The sequence below is a fragment of the Lepidothrix coronata genome, unplaced genomic scaffold, assembly GCF_001604755.1.
Source record: "Lepidothrix coronata isolate B3197 unplaced genomic scaffold, Lepidothrix_coronata-1.0 Scaffold110, whole genome shotgun sequence".
NCBI lineage: Eukaryota > Metazoa > Chordata > Aves > Passeriformes > Pipridae > Lepidothrix > Lepidothrix coronata.
In genome coordinates this window covers 2694545-2709909 of record NW_016690290.1, presented here as the reverse complement: position 1 = coordinate 2709909, position 15365 = coordinate 2694545, and the positions used below count along the sequence as shown (strand labels likewise).

Below are 15365 nucleotides of genomic sequence, written 5' to 3'. Positions count from 1 at the left end.
AGATGCTGAGCAGCAGGAGCTCCTCTCAAAGCCTGCAGACAGATCCCCAGACTTGCAATATCCAATCTCCACACTGAAATACTTAACTTGGCTGTGTGTCTCTGGCAGGCTGACTAAACTGCTTAGTGCTTGTATATTATTCTGTTGGTGTTTAGTTCTTCATGCTGCAAGTGCAGGCTTTAACTGACTCTCTTTTTCTTCTCCTCCAGTGATCTGTGCATGGAGTGTGCCTTGCAACTGGAGACCTGCCCTTTGTGTCGACAGGAAATACAAACCCGAGTCAGACAGATCTCTCACATTTCATGACACACGTGGAGAAATGCCACAGACTTGTTTTCAATGAACACCAACCAATACTGAAAGGGGAAAGCATCTCTAACCAGTCTTTATGCACATAGAACCATAGCCACGGCCAGATTTCATGCTAACCTGTTAATCTGTTTATTTTAAAAACGAAATCTTTAATAAGCTATTTCCAGTTGCCAGCAATGGGAGCTGGTTTCAGCAGTAAGGAGAGCTGCTAGGTCAGCGTGCTATGGCTGGTGGTTCCTCTGAAGAGCAGAGGGGAGTGTCTCTTCTTCCCCCTTTCCTTCTCGCCTGTCACAAGTGCTGAAAAAGTTTGCACTGGAAGTACACGTACAATGCATTTTAGAAAAGAAGAGAAAATGAGTATCTCCTAAAACAGGGCCGTGCTGTCTTGTGCTCGAAAGTCTCTATTTTTGGCAGAAGTCAGTACTAAAAAGAGAATGCCAATGTTTTCCTGTTTAATGTAGCCTCCTGCTGGTCAGAGACTCTGTTTTCCAACAGTGGATATTGAACTGCTCAGAGACTGAATCTGTACACAGACTCATTTGAAAAGACAGTGTGGAGACTGTAGAGAAACTCACAGGTTTTAATAACTTGGTGATTCCAAAGAATGTTCTGATTTGTTTTTAAATGTTAAAAGATCGGTGGTATTTTCAAGTACATAATGTTTCTGATGCTTTTAACTTCAGTACCCACTTTTTTTGTGAGGTTATAATTTTCAGGAGGTATTCTTAACTAATTATAATGCTGGACTGGAATTAATTTGATATTCTGGGTATTTTTTAAGGTATCATTGAACATCTTTTTTAATCAGCGTTGTTTTTGAAAGTTAGCTCAATTTTTCCAAAGTGAATATATCTTAAAATATTAGAGGATAATTTTGGGCCAGTTTATTTAAAAAAGGTTATTTGGGTACCAATTTCAGTCTTATTCTGTAACTCCTTAAAAATGCACCTTGCTTGCCACGTGTCAGTCCTGCTCTGAGCAGGTTTTGGGGCCACACTTATTTTTGGTAGGGATCATACAGTGGGAAGCTCTGCTCCACTTTAATTACACATTTGTGATGTTTGTATGTTAAGGATGCATTTCAGCAGGCAGCTCTTGACTGGTTTACTAGGTTTCTACAAGGAATCAGGGTTCGCAGCTGGGGTCAGTGAAGTAGCACAAAAATCAGTGGAGTTCTGCTTATTTTGCACCAACTGAGGATACGACTCGGTCTCTTCCAAGACTTGCACAGTTTGATTTTTTTTTTTTAATTATTATTTTTTTTTAAATTGTCTGTCTGTGAAGTGGAACTTTACTAATTCACACACAACTCACAGCAAAACCATCCCACTTCTTGGCAGCGATTCAACAGCAGAAGCTGTTGTGAATTCTCATGCTGCGATGTAGCTTATTTTTAAAGTCATTTATTGTCTTTATTGTACTATCAAATATTAACAAAGCAGAGCTAAGGCTTCTTCCTGCTGAGCATTCTGGCTTCCTACTGACCTGAGCTCTGCACACAGGTCACAGGATCCAGCTCTCTAGCAACTTCTTTCACCTTCTGCCTTTGCTTACTCAAGGGTGCTGAACTTCATCCAGAGATGTGTGAATTAGGAAAGTTCTGTCCATCGTTTTCTTGTTGACTTTTGTCCAAATACAGACTGAATCCAGAAGTGGTGTGCTGGTTAGTGTTTTTGCTAAAGTGTGAATTCTTTTCCACCTTCGATGGAAGGTTTGATTAAAGTCAGACTGGCAAATCTGCCACGGGGACCTCATTTCCTCACTGACTGTACTTTGCAATGTTTTGCTGTAATCCACGTGTCCAGTCAGGGCTGAGTCCCTTCCTGCTCGGTGCTCAATGAGCAAACATGACCATCATCACTGCCACGAGAGTGTCAGTATTTCAGAATCACTTTAAGTGCTTCCAAATGCAATGATTGGTTTTTTATCCCTAAGGTACAAAGACAGAAACTGTACTTTAGGGGAGAAGTGGGACAGAACCATTTTGAACTCTGCCTTAATAGATTCTAGTAACTTCAGGGCTTTGGTTTCCCTGGCCAGGATTAACTGAGGTAAAATTTTCAGAAGTGCCTAGGACTCCTAATTTGTATCAACTGCTGTATGAGATTAAGCTCTTAAGGCCCAGGTCCACAATGGCTTCGAGGCATCTGCTGTCCTCTTGAAATGGGGGTGGCCTTAGAGCCTCACTGCCTTTGTGGACACGGGACTAAGTGCCTGTGTTTATCAAAAAGATATTAATGCTTTGAAAATTTTGCCCCAGACCGTCTTCCGTGCAGCTGGTGCTGGGCAGAGGAAGCCAACGGTGGCAGAGGAGGGGGGAGCTGTGTTGCAGAGAACTGTCCTGTTCATTTCACAAAGGGAAAGACTGTACACTTTGACTGGCTTTCTACCGCCCTCCGCGCCGGGGGCATCTTTAGTCAAGCTCGATACTCCACGACCGGTGCAGCGTCCCCCTCACTCCCTGGGGACGGGGATGGGAGGTGGCAATGACTCCACAGGCCCTCAGAAGGGGAAACGAATTGTAGCAAAGTTGTTCATTCAACAATAAAAAACATCTTGAAGGCTCTTTGTTGTTCTTTATTTCCTTCTGTTAAGAGCTGTGTTAAGTGTTTCGGTGGCGGTGGCAGCAGGAGCTCCTGTCCCTGAGGGGGGCGAAGGGCACGGCTGGCGCGGACATTGGTGCCGGTGGGGGGCTTAGGTCACCCCACGGGTCGCTGTGCTGCAGCGCCTGGGGGCGGGCTGGGCGCTGTCCTTGCGAGGGGCGACCCGCTCTACCAGCGGGTTAATTTAACAATTAACAGCGTTATTTGTTTTCTTTCCGTTCCCCCCCTCAGGACGCGCTCCCAGCCCGCCATGGCGGCGGCACCGCCTCCCCGCGCGGCCCCCGGCGCGCCCTGATTGGACGGGCGGGCCGGGGGCGGGCCCTGCGCCGGCGGGGCCGCGCTGCCATTGGCTGCGGGCGGGGCGGAAGGGCGCGTTCCCCAGGAGACGGCGCGAGGGGAGGGGGCGCCGCGCCGGCCGTGAGGGGCGGTGGGTGCGGGCGGGACAGCGGGACGGGGTGTGAGGAAAGCGGGAGCTGCGGCGGGGCTGTGGGCCCGGGAACGGGAGGGCTGACACGGGGCCGTGGATCCGAGAACGGCGGGGCTTGACACGGGCGGGTCGCTTTCTGGGGAGGGAGGGTGACGGCCCGCCCGCCTGGGTGCCTTGGAGGTGGGGGGTGAGGCGAGTGCCAGGAAGGGAGAGGGCAGGGGGGCTTCGCCCCTCCCCAGGAGCCCAGGGGTGGCGAGGGACGCGCTGGTCCCTCCCGCCGTGCTCGGGGTGATGCCCCGGGGCTGCTCCGGGGGCCGGCGGTGGGAGCAGGGCCGTCCCCATCGTCCCCGGTACCGGGCGCTCTGTGCCCTGTCCCGGGTGATGGATCACCCCCTGCTCACCGCCCGGGGCACGGGGGGACACAGCCCGGCGCTGGACAGAGCCTCTGGGATCGCTGTCCGGAGCCTGGTCTGGGACACTGGAGCAGGGTGGCATCTTCATCTGGCTTCGTTGCTATAATGGTCAGTCATAGATGTCTCAGCAGAAGACATGCAGAGGTGACCCAAAACCCCTTTCTAGGGGCTGACTGCAGGTGTATGCAGGTTTGAGCCTGTTCTCTGGGTAGGCAGAGAAGGTCCCTAGAGAATTTGGGTTATTACAGAAAAGAAGTAGCCTTCACTTTGAAAGAACAGGATTTCAGAATTCTTGTGTTTAATAATTAAAAATTCTCTCCTGCTGTTTGGGAAGTGTATGATAGTTTAACAGTTGAATTTGTATTAATGCAAAGTCACGTGTTATTCTTTAGCAGTTTGTCCAAAAAGAAGAAATAGTCACTAACAGCAGCAACATACAGATTGTCTCTTCCAGTCTGGTTAGGCAGGAACAATGGAGACTGCTGATGGAGAAAACTTGGGTGTAGCCACGTGAGTATGCTACATTCTGTGTCAGATTTTCAAGAAGCTAATTGCTAATTAAAATATCTTAATAGGAATCTAATTACACGAATGAATTTACACCACAATGATTAGCAGATTCTGCCTCTTAGGAGAGCAAAGGTGAAGAATGCAAAGCTTCAGGAGGGAATAACACCAGTGCAGAGTTTAGGTGAAGTCACACTAAATATCACTGCTGTCAGCATAGCGCCAGGGAGCCCTGGCTGAGGGAACAAAACAAGCACTGTAAGGCTGGAAATTATTTTTTGGGGTGTTGATTTGAAATCCAAAATTTCTCCTTTTCAAGAGCGTTTGTCGTCTTGTGTCGTGGGTTCTGAGGACAGCCCATCCCTCTGTGTTTGAGTGTGCTCCTTATAAATCCTGAGACCTTTTACAGGTGTCCTCAACCAAATTTCACACTGGGAAATGCTAAGATGTGTGCTGATCTAGATGCTGTGCTTGGCATTACGAGGTGACAGGGGCTTTAACCACAGGATTGCTGAGCCCGTGTCTCTGCAGGTGTCTGGATGTACATGTGTTGTATAGAGAGATGGAATAAGTGTCTTCTGGAGCAGTTAAAATTCCATTACTTGACTAGCTTTTTCTGTTGCTGTTAGGATAAAACTAGTAGTGGCATTTATTTGGAGGGAGGAAAAATGGTGGAGATTATCCATAGCAAAGTGTCCTGCCCTTGCATACCAAGGGGAGCGCTGAGCCCGTGACCTGCAGCCCAGGTGAGGTGCTCAGGTGTGTCCCCTCGGCCCGGGCCGTGCCAGCCCCTCTCCCGGCCCTGTGCCGCCCTCTCGCGGGCTCTTCCAGGCTTTGCCTTGGCTTCACTCGTCTCCCGAGGCTTCACGGATCAGGAATGTTGCTGGGACATCGCTTGGTGATCAGACGCCCTTTCAAATTAAATCTCTCTTTAATTTTCCTGGTCAGAGTGAGCCCAGAGTGAGCTCATTAGAGGTAAACTGTTGGTTAAACTGCTGTTGGATTAATTTCACTGGAGTGTTACCTAATACCAAAATAATGAGCTTTTTAAAACTTAGTCTGAAGGGCTGTTCTGCTCTGTTTGCTAAAGAGACATTTGAAAGAGAAGGAGACATTTAATTGAATTTAAATGGTGCTTTTGCTGATCAAGGCTAATTTTTCCCTTGAGACTTGTTTTCCTCATGTGTGAGAAAAGCTTGTCTTTCGTCTTCTGGAGAATACAGGAAGAGTTCATCCCCCACTAAAGATAAACTGTGAATGCCAGAGAGATCTGGTGGATTATTTACTGTGTCTGAACAAGCTGCACAATAAAAGATTTAGCAGAGAGGTCCAGTGTCCTGATGTTGGTCCCAGAGGTTTCTTTCCTGGATGACTTCAAATCCATAATGGTGTTTAATGCTTGCTAATAATAGAATAACTTTAGGAGATTATCCCATTTATTTGGAGCACATAAGGATGTTTCTTGCATAAGAAAAAAATTTAATTTTCTTCAGTTATGTAAAACTTTCTTATACATTTCAGTTTAAGTGGTTCCACAAGACCAAGTATTTCAGAATATTCTCTAGAGTGTCTGGAGTTCTGTGATCACCATGTACAGTTAATGCAGGAAAGGGAACATAAGGAAAACTGTGGTAGCAGCTGGGATTTGTGGGTTGGAAAAGGCTTAATTTGCTGTTCTAATTACACTCTTTACATCCTTCTGCACCAGGACTAGAATTACCTTGACAGTAATGCCAGTAAAACAACATTTATTCTTTTTTTCAATTAGGCACCTTACTGGGAGGAACTATAGTAGAGGCCTGATGAGAATCTCCATGGAGCAGCCTTCTCATCAGTGTCATGGATTATTTTGTAGGTTGAAACTAGGAAGTTATTCAGTTGTCTTGTAATTAACGGGTTTATTTGTGCTTAGGCTTCCGTTAACACTTTTTAATTTTGACTTTAACTTCTGCTGTGGTTGAAATATGTATTTATGTATCCTGTCTTTCTTTGCTTTCAGCTCCACCCCCTCTAATGAGGAGTTTGATATAGTTGTTGGCTATCTGGAAGATATCATCATGGGTAAGGGCTGCAGCTAGTTACAGACAACATGGGTGCTGAACATATTGCAGCCAACCTCAAAATACAAAGGTGGTCATGAGAATCACAGAATGGGATGGGTTGGAAGGGACCTTAAAGATCTTTCAGTTCCAAGCCCCTGCCGTGGGCAGGGACACCTTCCACTGGACCAGGTCCCTCAAAGCCATCCAGCCTGGCCTTAGGCAGGAAAAGGTGTGAAATTCTCAGGGCCATGGTTTTAACTGAGAGGTCAGGGGGTGCAGGGAAGTAGTTGACAAGATGCCAAGGCAGAATTCCTGTTGATTGGCCATTGCCTGCTTTGTAAGAACAGCACACAATCTTTTTGGTCACCTCCTTCCCAGAGAGATGTAGATTCTGCATCCTCAGTTGCCTGGTGATGTAGTTGAAATTGGAGAAATGCTCTGTACACTTGGAACGTGTCAGGGTTTGGAAAGCTGAGACTGGTGTCTTTTAACTCTGTGTGTAAGTAAACTTTCTATTTAGACCTGTTCTGTGTAATTTGGTAGTGACCTGCCATGTTCATTTTTATTCTTGTTTCCTTCCACAACTGCAAAAAAAAAAAATCTTCATCAATTTAAAATTAATCTGTGATTTTCACTAATATTTTTAAATTCAAGGAGAAAGAAAACTTACTTTGAATTCTTGTAGGGAAGAGGTATCCACTTAATAAAAAATACAGGTGTTTTGCTGGATTGGGAGCCAGAACAAAAAGGGGTTCAGAATAAACAACTTTTATTAACAAACACAGAGCAGGAGGACTGTTGTGCTGACACTCCACCAGCAGCCTGTGTCCCCTCACAGATGGGGCAGAGGTGGTGGCCCAGCAGCAGCTGCAGTGGTGGTGTGAGGCAGAGGAGCAGTGAATGTGGGGTTTTGTGTTTCAGAAAGAATGACTAAACTCATAACTGCATGATGCATTTTTTTGTTGTGGCCCAGATGACGATTTCCAGTTAATACAGAGGTCTTTTCTGGAGAAGCACTACCAGGAGTTTGATGACTCAGAAGAAAATAAGCTCATCTATACTGACATTTTTAATGAATATGTAAGACACCTTTTCCTATTTTTCATAGGTACTGCTTTTTTATTTTTATTTAGTCTTCCCCCTGTATAAAATACTTGGCTTCCATGGAGCAGATGCAGCATTGTGCCTGCTGTCTCCTTCAGAAGCACAGCCACGATCTGTGAACAAGAAGGGTGTTTTCTCTTTGTTTTCTAGAGATGTTTTTGGAAGTTGTGTAACTCTTGAATAGAAATTTAGCCTATTGCAGTAGTAAGTAATGTGTTTTTAACATCTGAGCAAACGAAGTTTCTTCTTTCCCAGTTGTATTATTTCCTGTATTGAACACTTCAATCATATTCTTCATGCAAAGCACGGTTAAGAAACTAGATCAGTCTGCTTGTCAATACCATTAAATGAGTTAAAAATAGGACCTAATTACTAGATATAGATAGTCAGTGTTTGTTCTCACCAACATCCCCAGCAAAAACATGCTCAGCTCTTGCCTCAGGGGTGGTGTGAGAACAGAACCAGCGATGCCCCACCGAGGAATCCGCAGTTGTGCCCAGTGAGGATCCTGCAGAGTGTCAATAAGGTGTCAGTGCAAGGATGCTGTTTGGAAATCTGCTTCTGAAATGCGTTGTGATGTTACAGGGGAGGTTTGTTTGGGGTTTTTTTTTCAGATCTCTTTAGTAGAGAAATACATTGAAGAGAAGTTGCTTGATCGCATTCGTGGGTTTGACATGGTCGCTTTCACGGTGTCCTTGCAGTAAGTCCTTGCTTTGATTTTGGCTGGGGGGGTGGTTTATGTGCCTCTCAATTTTTTTTAATCTAGATTAAAATTTAGTTTTGACAATTCTCCCTTTAGATAATGGTTCCTCTTTAATTTCAAAAAAAGGATTGTTTATGCAGGCAATGACTGACCACTTTTCCTGCCTTCAGCGTGTCCTGCTACTCTTTCAGAATTATGATACTGAAATATATTGGGTTCTAAGGGGTAGGAAGAGAAATCAGAATGAGAACACTGGAGGATTTTCATACTTCTTGTCACTTTGAAGCCAAACCCTTAAAATGTTGGGTCTTGTTTATCTCTTCCAGGCACTTCAGTAGCCTGGTGGTGTTTTAGAGTCACGTGATGAAATTCCTTTATTGCAGTTCTTGTACAGAGTGTTCAGAGAAGACTTTGGTTTGTGTTCAGCTTTTGCATTTGTTCACTTCAGCTTAACCAGCTTCATGAGGAGATCACTTTTGAAAGATCACTGGTTTGCCCCTTGAATAAGGAAATCAAGTGTAATTGGGACCTGAGTGTCTTAAAACACTTGAATCAGTTTAATTTTTAATGTTTCTTAAATTGGGAATCTACTCTGGATGCACATAGTACAGACAGAAAACAGCCTCTTTAAGGTAAAGTTCCTTTTGAAGGAGATTTTTTTTTAAGAAATAATGAAACAAAAACAGAAAAACAAACTAAAAAACCCCAACAACAACAATACAAAACAAACAAAAAACCCCAACCAAACCAGAAACAAAAACCCAACCTTTGACTACTAGGAAAGTCTTGTTGAAATTTGCTGACAAAGGGAGCTCAGAGCCTTTCTTCCAAAATGTTTTCATCCTCTACCAAGGTTTGTCAGTAATTGTTCTTAAGGACTGTGGATGGGCATCTGTGCCTCTCTCCAGACTTTCTCACCTTTCAAGGAACTGCCTGGCAGTTTCAGTGCTCAAGATAAATAAATAGAGGACTGCTACTGAGTGTTACTTTTGTTGACTCACAGGTCTTCAAGGACTGATATGATACTCTTAGGTCTTGGATTTAGATCAATATAATAATGTACTTGGATTGGAAATACTGCATGGTAATCCTTGACCACAGTTTTGCTTTATGATACACATGTAATAACATTCTTGTTTAAATAGTGATATTGTTCTACTTGTCCTTTTTGGCCTCGTGCCATTTTAAAATAACAAATTTTTCTGGCACAGTTTTCTCACCCCCCAACTTTTTCTCTCTGTAGACAACGCAAAGATGAAATGCCAGGTGATATATTTGATCTGCTTCTCACATTTACGGACTTCCTGGCTTTCAAAGAGATGTTCTTGGAATACAGAGCTGTGAGTATGTCACGCACTGTTTATTTTCACTGGCACAGTGGCTGTTGGTTCTGTGTAGCTCCCCCTGGGAGTACCAAAGGTAAAGTTGCTACAGCAGGCTGCAGCCTTTAATCGAAGGCTGTACCAGAATTAAAAGGAAAATGACTTCACTGAGTGTCTTTTTAAGCTCATTTTTAGAAAACATGAGTGAGCAGTTCTTCAGAAACACACACTTTCTGCATCTTTGAACATTGATTTCCAACTGAAGAGAAGGGAACACCTTTTCACTGTGAAGGTCTCCGAGCTCTGGCACACCTTGCTTAGGGAGGTTGTGGGGTCTCCATCCTTAGAGATATTCCACAGGTCTCTGGGCATGGTCTTGAGTGGCCCTGCTTGAGCACAGGATTTGGACCAGATGAACTCCAGAGATCCCCTCCCACCTTGACCATTCTGATTCTATAATATGGGAGTTTTTTTAGTTTTCTTTTTATCCTTAGTATGTCCAGAATTTTTTTTGAGGAGAATTTGTTTTCTCCTCGTCTCCGTGCAGGTTGGAGAAATAAACAAAAGTGTTAAAGGTTTTTGGATGAGGTTTTTCCCCTTACCCCAGGGATTCCTGCACAATCTCTTTGGGTTCACATTCAATCACAGATGTTCAAATAACACGTAATTTTATATTGATTTGATGCAACAAACACTTCCTGTTTTATTCCAGAACATCCTGGAGTCACAGATTTCTTTTTCTTCCTTTCTAGGAAAAAGAAGGTCGAAGTCTGGACTTAAGCAGTGCATTAGTGGTGACTTCATTAAACCATTAAACAAGTCATTCTGAAGGGAGTTCTGTTGTATTTTAAGCAAGGTCTATTCTAGTCTCAGAGGTGGAAGGCAGCGATTCCCAAGAGAGATTCCCAAGAAACGGCCAGAGGGGGCTCAGCTCCACCCTGAGGGCAGCAGGTGCCTGATGGGGAGGGCCAGGACCAAGGGGCCTTTATCCAGGGGGGGTCAAATCAGAGCTTTCTGGGAGTTTTATACCCTTTTACAAGGTGGATGGAAGAGACTGTGAGAGGTAGCCTTCCCTTCCCAGCTCTGCCCAAACTTCTCCTAACGTGTCTACCAGGACACATTTGAAGCCAGGCAGTTTGGGGCAGTGCCCAGCTGTTGCTGCTGCTGGCAGCCTTTTGCAGTCTGATATAAAGTGCCTGAGTTGCAGCTCGAGCTCGTTGTTCTTTGTCCTATTTCAGCTGAACACGGGGAACAGTTTATCCTTTCTTTGCAGCAGCATTGCTTCACAGGAGATGATCTCGTTCCAAGCCCCTGCCGTGGGCAGGGACACCTTCCACTGGACCAGGTCCCTCAAAGCCATCCAGCCTGGCCTTAGGCAGGAAAAAGTGTGAAATTCTCAGGGCCATGGTTTTAACTGAGAAGTCAGGGGGTGCAGGGAAGTAGTTGACAAGATGCCAAGGCAGAATTCCTGTTGATTGGCCATTGCCTGCTTTGTATGAACAGCACACAATCTTTTGGGTCACCTCCTTCCCAGAGAGATGTAGATTCTGCATCCTCAGTTGCCTGGTGATGTAGCTGAAATTGGAGAAATGCTCTGTACACATGGAATGTGTCAGGATTTGGAAAGCTGAGACTGGTGTCTTTTAACACTGTGTGTAAGTAAACTTTCTATTTAGACCTGTTGATTTTGGTAGTGACCCACCATGTTAATTTTTATTAATTTAATTTTTTTACTAATTTTCTTGCTGTTCCTGATTTTTATATATATATATGTCTCTATATATTCATAGCTGTGGAAACCTGACCCGTGCTTTACTCACTGACAACCAAATAAATGCAGATCTGTCAGGGGCCAATGCCGTGTGTCTGGTTCCTTTTCAGTGCTCACCTTCCGTCAGTGCAGCTCCACTTCCTGGGGCTGCCTCTGCAGACAACCTGGTGGAACTGCTCCCGTGCAGAGCATGCCGTAAGTTTTGCAGTGTAGCTCACCATGCACCAGCCTTGGAACTCATGTAATCTATTTTTATTAGCTTGTACAAGAAGAGTGTGAAAGGAGAAGCTGCTCTGCCTGGCTGGGCATCTCTTCGAGTTCTGACAAACGCCCAGAAGGTGAATTTGTGATCTGCATCACAGGTGAGCAGTGGTTCTGTGCTCTCCCGAGGTGCTGATCCTGCAAGTGTTCCCTGAGCTTTTGCAGACTTGGTTTTAATTTTTGAAAACCGCCTGCAACCAACGGGCAAAACTGACTTGCTGGTTAATTAGGTGAACTCTGAGGGGGGTGTGGTGCTGAGTGGGGAGCAGCAGGGAATGATTAAGCCTTGGCACCTCCCTTGTTTTCTTGTGGTTTGGATGCAGGCTCTGAGTGTCTATGTGCTTAAAGCCCTGTGGGCTTGTTCCTTCTATTGCCAGGTGTAAAACCCACATGGAATGGGGAAGGACAGTCACCTCTGCAGTGACATCTCTGCTGTCCCTGCCATGCTCTGCGTGCTGCCTTCTCGCAAGACAAACTTTCTCATGACAGACTCCAGTGCTCGATTTAGGAATGTTTTTATTTAAAGCATAAAATTTGTATTCAAGTTGTTAGAAATCAACACAAGAGCAGTTAGGACTCCTTCCTTCGCTTCGCCTCCACCTTCTGGCTCTGCTACCGTTTCTGCATCCCGTTAATTGCAATTACTTACACTGTAGCTGTGAATGAGCAAAGAGGGAAGCCCCGGCTTGGTTTAGTGAATTTTAGTATCAGTGTGCCGCATTGGCTGAGCCCCCTCAGTGGAGCTGCTCCAGCAAGGATCCAGGTGACCCTCAAGGATGAGCAGGAGCCGCAGCCTCCAGCGAGTCCGTGTTCTCCGGCGAGGCCGTCGGTGCTGACACCAGTTGGTGCTGTGGGTGCGGCAGTTGGAAGCATCATCGGAAACCACAGAGCAGCATCCACGTGACCCAGTGCTGACCACTGCTGCCAGCACGGGCTGGTCCCAAGGCGAGCCCTGGTGGCACACGAGCCTCCGAGCCGCCGAGCCGGGCACGAGCTGACGCAGGGCGGCCCGTGGGTGCCTTTGCTGTCCACTCCTTACGCGCGGTCAGTCACTTGGCTGGTGGCCGCGTTGCTGCCGAGCCCTTTCCAGGCGCGGAAGCTGAAGAAGGTGCTCACCCCGTAGATGATCATGGTGACACCTGCAAAGAACTGGAAGAGGAGAACACCCCCCCGGGTGACCACCGTGGCTGCCCCAGCCCCTCAGCCCTCACCTGCCCGCCAGTACTTACGGAGGCCGCGGCTCTCCGGTTGTAATCCCACTGCCGCCAGGACGTCGGCTGGACGGCGGCCGCGCACGTGACGAAGGCGGTGATGTACAGGACGGTGGCCACGGCGTTGTAGATCATCAGCTGGGGGAGGCAAAGAGGAGGTGGTGAGGCCTGGGCTCGGGCTCGTGCATGCTGGGATGAGGGATGAGCAAAAGGCTGAGTTTCACATTCCTCCCTGTTCCCCAGGAGAACCAGTGGAAAAGGGCCCAGCCCCTCACACTGGGAACAAACTCCAGATTAACATCACATCAAATGCTCTCCAGGTTATGCTGAGAGGTTTCTGGTTGACACCAGCAGTAACACCAAAACCTGGCTTTAACTCTCTGGATTGACACAGGACTCTGCGTTTTAAATATTCACTGAGCAATTGAGGGCCACAATGTAAGAATGTCATTGTGCAAAGTGCAGGGGATTTTGTTCTCTCAGCCCAGAAGAGCTTGAAGCTTTGGTCCTCTCTGAGATCTCCCCAAGCTGTTTCCTATTTGGGGCCCTCCCTCACTCCCTCTCGGCTACGCACCACGAGGGGCCAGGGGATCACGTAAAACTTCAGCTGAAGCTGCAGGAGGTAAGTCATGAAGAAAAGGAGTGTTAGTATCCAGCAGAAGAGGGCCACAAACATCACCCAGCCGTAGGCCGCATGGAGGTGGTACGTTGTGGCAGCGATGAGAGACCACACCAGTAAGCCGAGCACCTGTGGGGTGAAACAGGGAAGGTGTTCAGGGGCTGGTTCCTGCAGGTGGAACACAGAACATCGCCCACCAGCACCGACAGCAGTTGTGTCCCCCTTGCTCCAGGAAAGCAGGGGCACGCTGGGGAGCAGAAGGGCTCTCTGGAGAGCTGCTCTGCCCCTGCATAAACCAGCACCACTTATTGTCACAGCAGAAACACAACAGCCTTTGTCCTGCCCGCGTACAACGCCCTGGTGCTCGGCTGCCCTGACAATGCCTCCTTGTCTGTCACATCCATTTCTAACACTCGTGATCACAAAATATGTGCTGGGCAGAAACATGTTTAGGGGGCTCCTCCGGGAGTGGGAGGTGGCATGTGTGAGCTGCCCTGCTCCAGCTGCTGGGGGAGAAAAGCAGGAGCCCTTAGAAGAGAGGATTTGGGGAGCAGTGGGTCTCAGTGGATGGGCGAGTGTGTTTAATGGTATGGCCCGAGTACGGGGCTGGAGAGGTGGGACCAGCTGCAGGGTTGAAGGGTCCCTTCTGTTGGTTTTGGTCCCATTCCTCTTTCCTGGCGCTCCTGCAAGGCACCCCCGGCAGCATCCTTCCCACCCCCTTCCCTGAGCGTTTGTTCCTGTGTCACAACCAGCTCAGCCATGCCCAGGGGTTGGAATCTGGAGCCAGGTCCATGCCAGCTGTTTTCACAGGGGCTTCTAAGGGCACATCCCACTGCTGTCCCACCAGCACTGCCCCGAGGAGAGAGGACGAGCAAACCTGCGGGGCAGCACCGTGGGCAGACCCCAGGGCAGGTCACACGTGGCACCGCACGCAGCTGAACGCCCACCCGTGTGCTCTCGTGTGGCACCCGAGGTGCCAGGAGGGAGCGGCAGCGGGAGTTCATTCTGTGGTCGCCTTCGATGCTGAAGCAATGGGGAGGGTGACTGGTGCAGAGACCCTTGGGCTCGTCTGAGAGCGGCCGCCAAAGCCTGGAGGACAATCTGGAGGGCTGGGAGTGCCCAGGGAGCGCGAGAGCGTCCCATGAGCGACCCCAGGACACCTCAGTTGGGGTCATCGTGCTTCACACACACCCCCAACCCACTGCCTGTGGGATCCCCCAACCCAATGGCCACACGGATCAGCCGTGCCTGGCAATGGGAACTGCGTGGAATTACAACCAGCAAAGGGTGTGAGGACAAGAAGCCGAATTTTCCTCTGGCTTCAGAGAGGGAAGGAGGAAGGGTGCTGCGGTGCCTCAGGGTTAGGGATTATGTAGGGTTGGACACGGGAGATGGGGTGGCAGCCAAAGGGAGCCCGAGCTGCCTCCAGCCAGGGCTGCGAAGAAAAGCATCCAAGCGGGTGATGCCCTCCCCGCTCCCGCCGTGTCCCATCCCCGGTACTCACGGCCTGGGTGCCCATCAGCCCCCCGAGGGGCGAGCACAGGAAGGTGCCGTCCAGGGCCGGGGCGGTGCCCGGGGAGCCGCTCCGGGCGCGCGTGGCACCGGGCAGCCCCGCCATGCCGCGGGCACCGGCACGGCCCCGGCACGGCCCCTCCGCGGGCGGGTCCGGGCCGAGCCCCGCGCTGCCCCCGCCCCGCTGCCTCCGCCCGGCCCCGCCATGTCCCCGCACCGGGGGACCGGCGACAAAGGGCGGCCCCCGCCGGGACAGTCCCCCCCGCTCTCCTCCCGTCCTGGCGATGTTCTGTCTGGGACACTACGAGCCTTGTGCGCAGCCCGTGTCCCGCTCGGTGCCCCGGGGGCATTCCGTGTCCCCCAGCGCATCCCGGTGCCTGGCGTTGCTCCCCCCGGGGGCCGCGCGACACACGGTATTCCTTGTTGAATCCTGGAACGGTTTGGGTTGGAAGTGACCTTGTAGCGCCTCGTTTCAATCGCCTGCCAAGGGCAGGGCACCTTCCACTAGGCCAGGTTGCTCCAAGCCTGGCCTTGGACACTCGCAGGGATGGGGCATCC

At 48.7% G+C, this 15365-nt stretch overlaps 3 protein-coding genes across 7 annotated transcripts in view; 2 read left to right on the top strand and 1 right to left on the bottom strand.

Annotated features, from left to right (window-relative positions):
* Positions 1-2878, top strand: part of RSPRY1 (ring finger and SPRY domain containing 1) — a 37806-nt gene extending 34928 nt beyond the window's left edge. For all 4 annotated transcript variants that reach the window (XM_017824252.1, XM_017824255.1, XM_017824254.1 and 1 more), the window contains one exon: positions 210-2878. In XM_017824252.1, the coding sequence (XP_017679741.1) occupies positions 210-306 (97 nt within the window). In that variant the 3' untranslated portion in view covers positions 307-2878. The remainder of the gene's footprint in view (positions 1-209) is intronic.
* A 379-nt stretch (positions 2879-3257) lies between these two features.
* Positions 3258-10256, top strand: ARL2BP (ADP ribosylation factor like GTPase 2 binding protein). 2 transcript variants are annotated; one of them, XM_017824341.1, is made up of 7 exons: positions 3258-3342; positions 4148-4265; positions 6262-6323; positions 7278-7384; positions 8023-8108; positions 9355-9451; positions 10186-10256. In XM_017824341.1, the coding sequence occupies exons 2-7, from the start codon at positions 4228-4230 to the stop codon at positions 10246-10248; spliced, it is 453 nt and encodes a 150-aa protein (XP_017679830.1). In that variant the 5' UTR covers positions 3258-3342; positions 4148-4227; the 3' UTR covers positions 10249-10256. The 2 variants fall into 2 exon arrangements, with proteins under 2 accessions (XP_017679830.1, XP_017679831.1); XM_017824342.1 differs by having other exon boundaries at positions 3273-3342; positions 4151-4265.
* Positions 10257-11983: 1727 nt separating this feature from the next.
* Positions 11984-14922, bottom strand: PLLP (plasmolipin). Its single transcript, XM_017824338.1, has 4 exons — positions 14800-14922; positions 13251-13424; positions 12695-12814; positions 11984-12614 (listed from the first exon to the last, which is right to left on the bottom strand). The coding sequence occupies exons 1-4, from the start codon at positions 14911-14913 to the stop codon at positions 12501-12503; spliced, it is 522 nt and encodes a 173-aa protein (XP_017679827.1). The 5' UTR covers positions 14914-14922; the 3' UTR covers positions 11984-12500.
* Between the last annotated feature and the right edge of the window lie 443 nt (positions 14923-15365).

Coding starts and splice junctions, on each gene's coding strand:
- ARL2BP (XM_017824341.1), top strand. CDS start 4,228: ATGGAGACTGCTGATGGAGAAAACTTGGGTGTAGCCAC. Junction 4,266..6,261: donor GAAAACTTGGGTGTAGCCAC/GTGAGTATGCTA, acceptor CTTTGCTTTCAG/CTCCACCCCCTCTAATGAGG. Junction 8,109..9,354: donor GCTTTCACGGTGTCCTTGCA/GTAAGTCCTTGC, acceptor TTCTCTCTGTAG/ACAACGCAAAGATGAAATGC.
- PLLP (XM_017824338.1), bottom strand. CDS start 14,913: ATGGCGGGGCTGCCCGGTGCCACGCGCGCCCGGAGCGGCTCCCCGGGC. Junction 13,425..14,799: donor GGCTGATGGGCACCCAGGCC/GTGAGTACCGGG, acceptor TTCACCCCACAG/GTGCTCGGCTTACTGGTGTG. Junction 12,815..13,250: donor TGATCCCCTGGCCCCTCGTG/GTGCGTAGCCGA, acceptor TGCCTCCCCCAG/CTGATGATCTACAACGCCGT.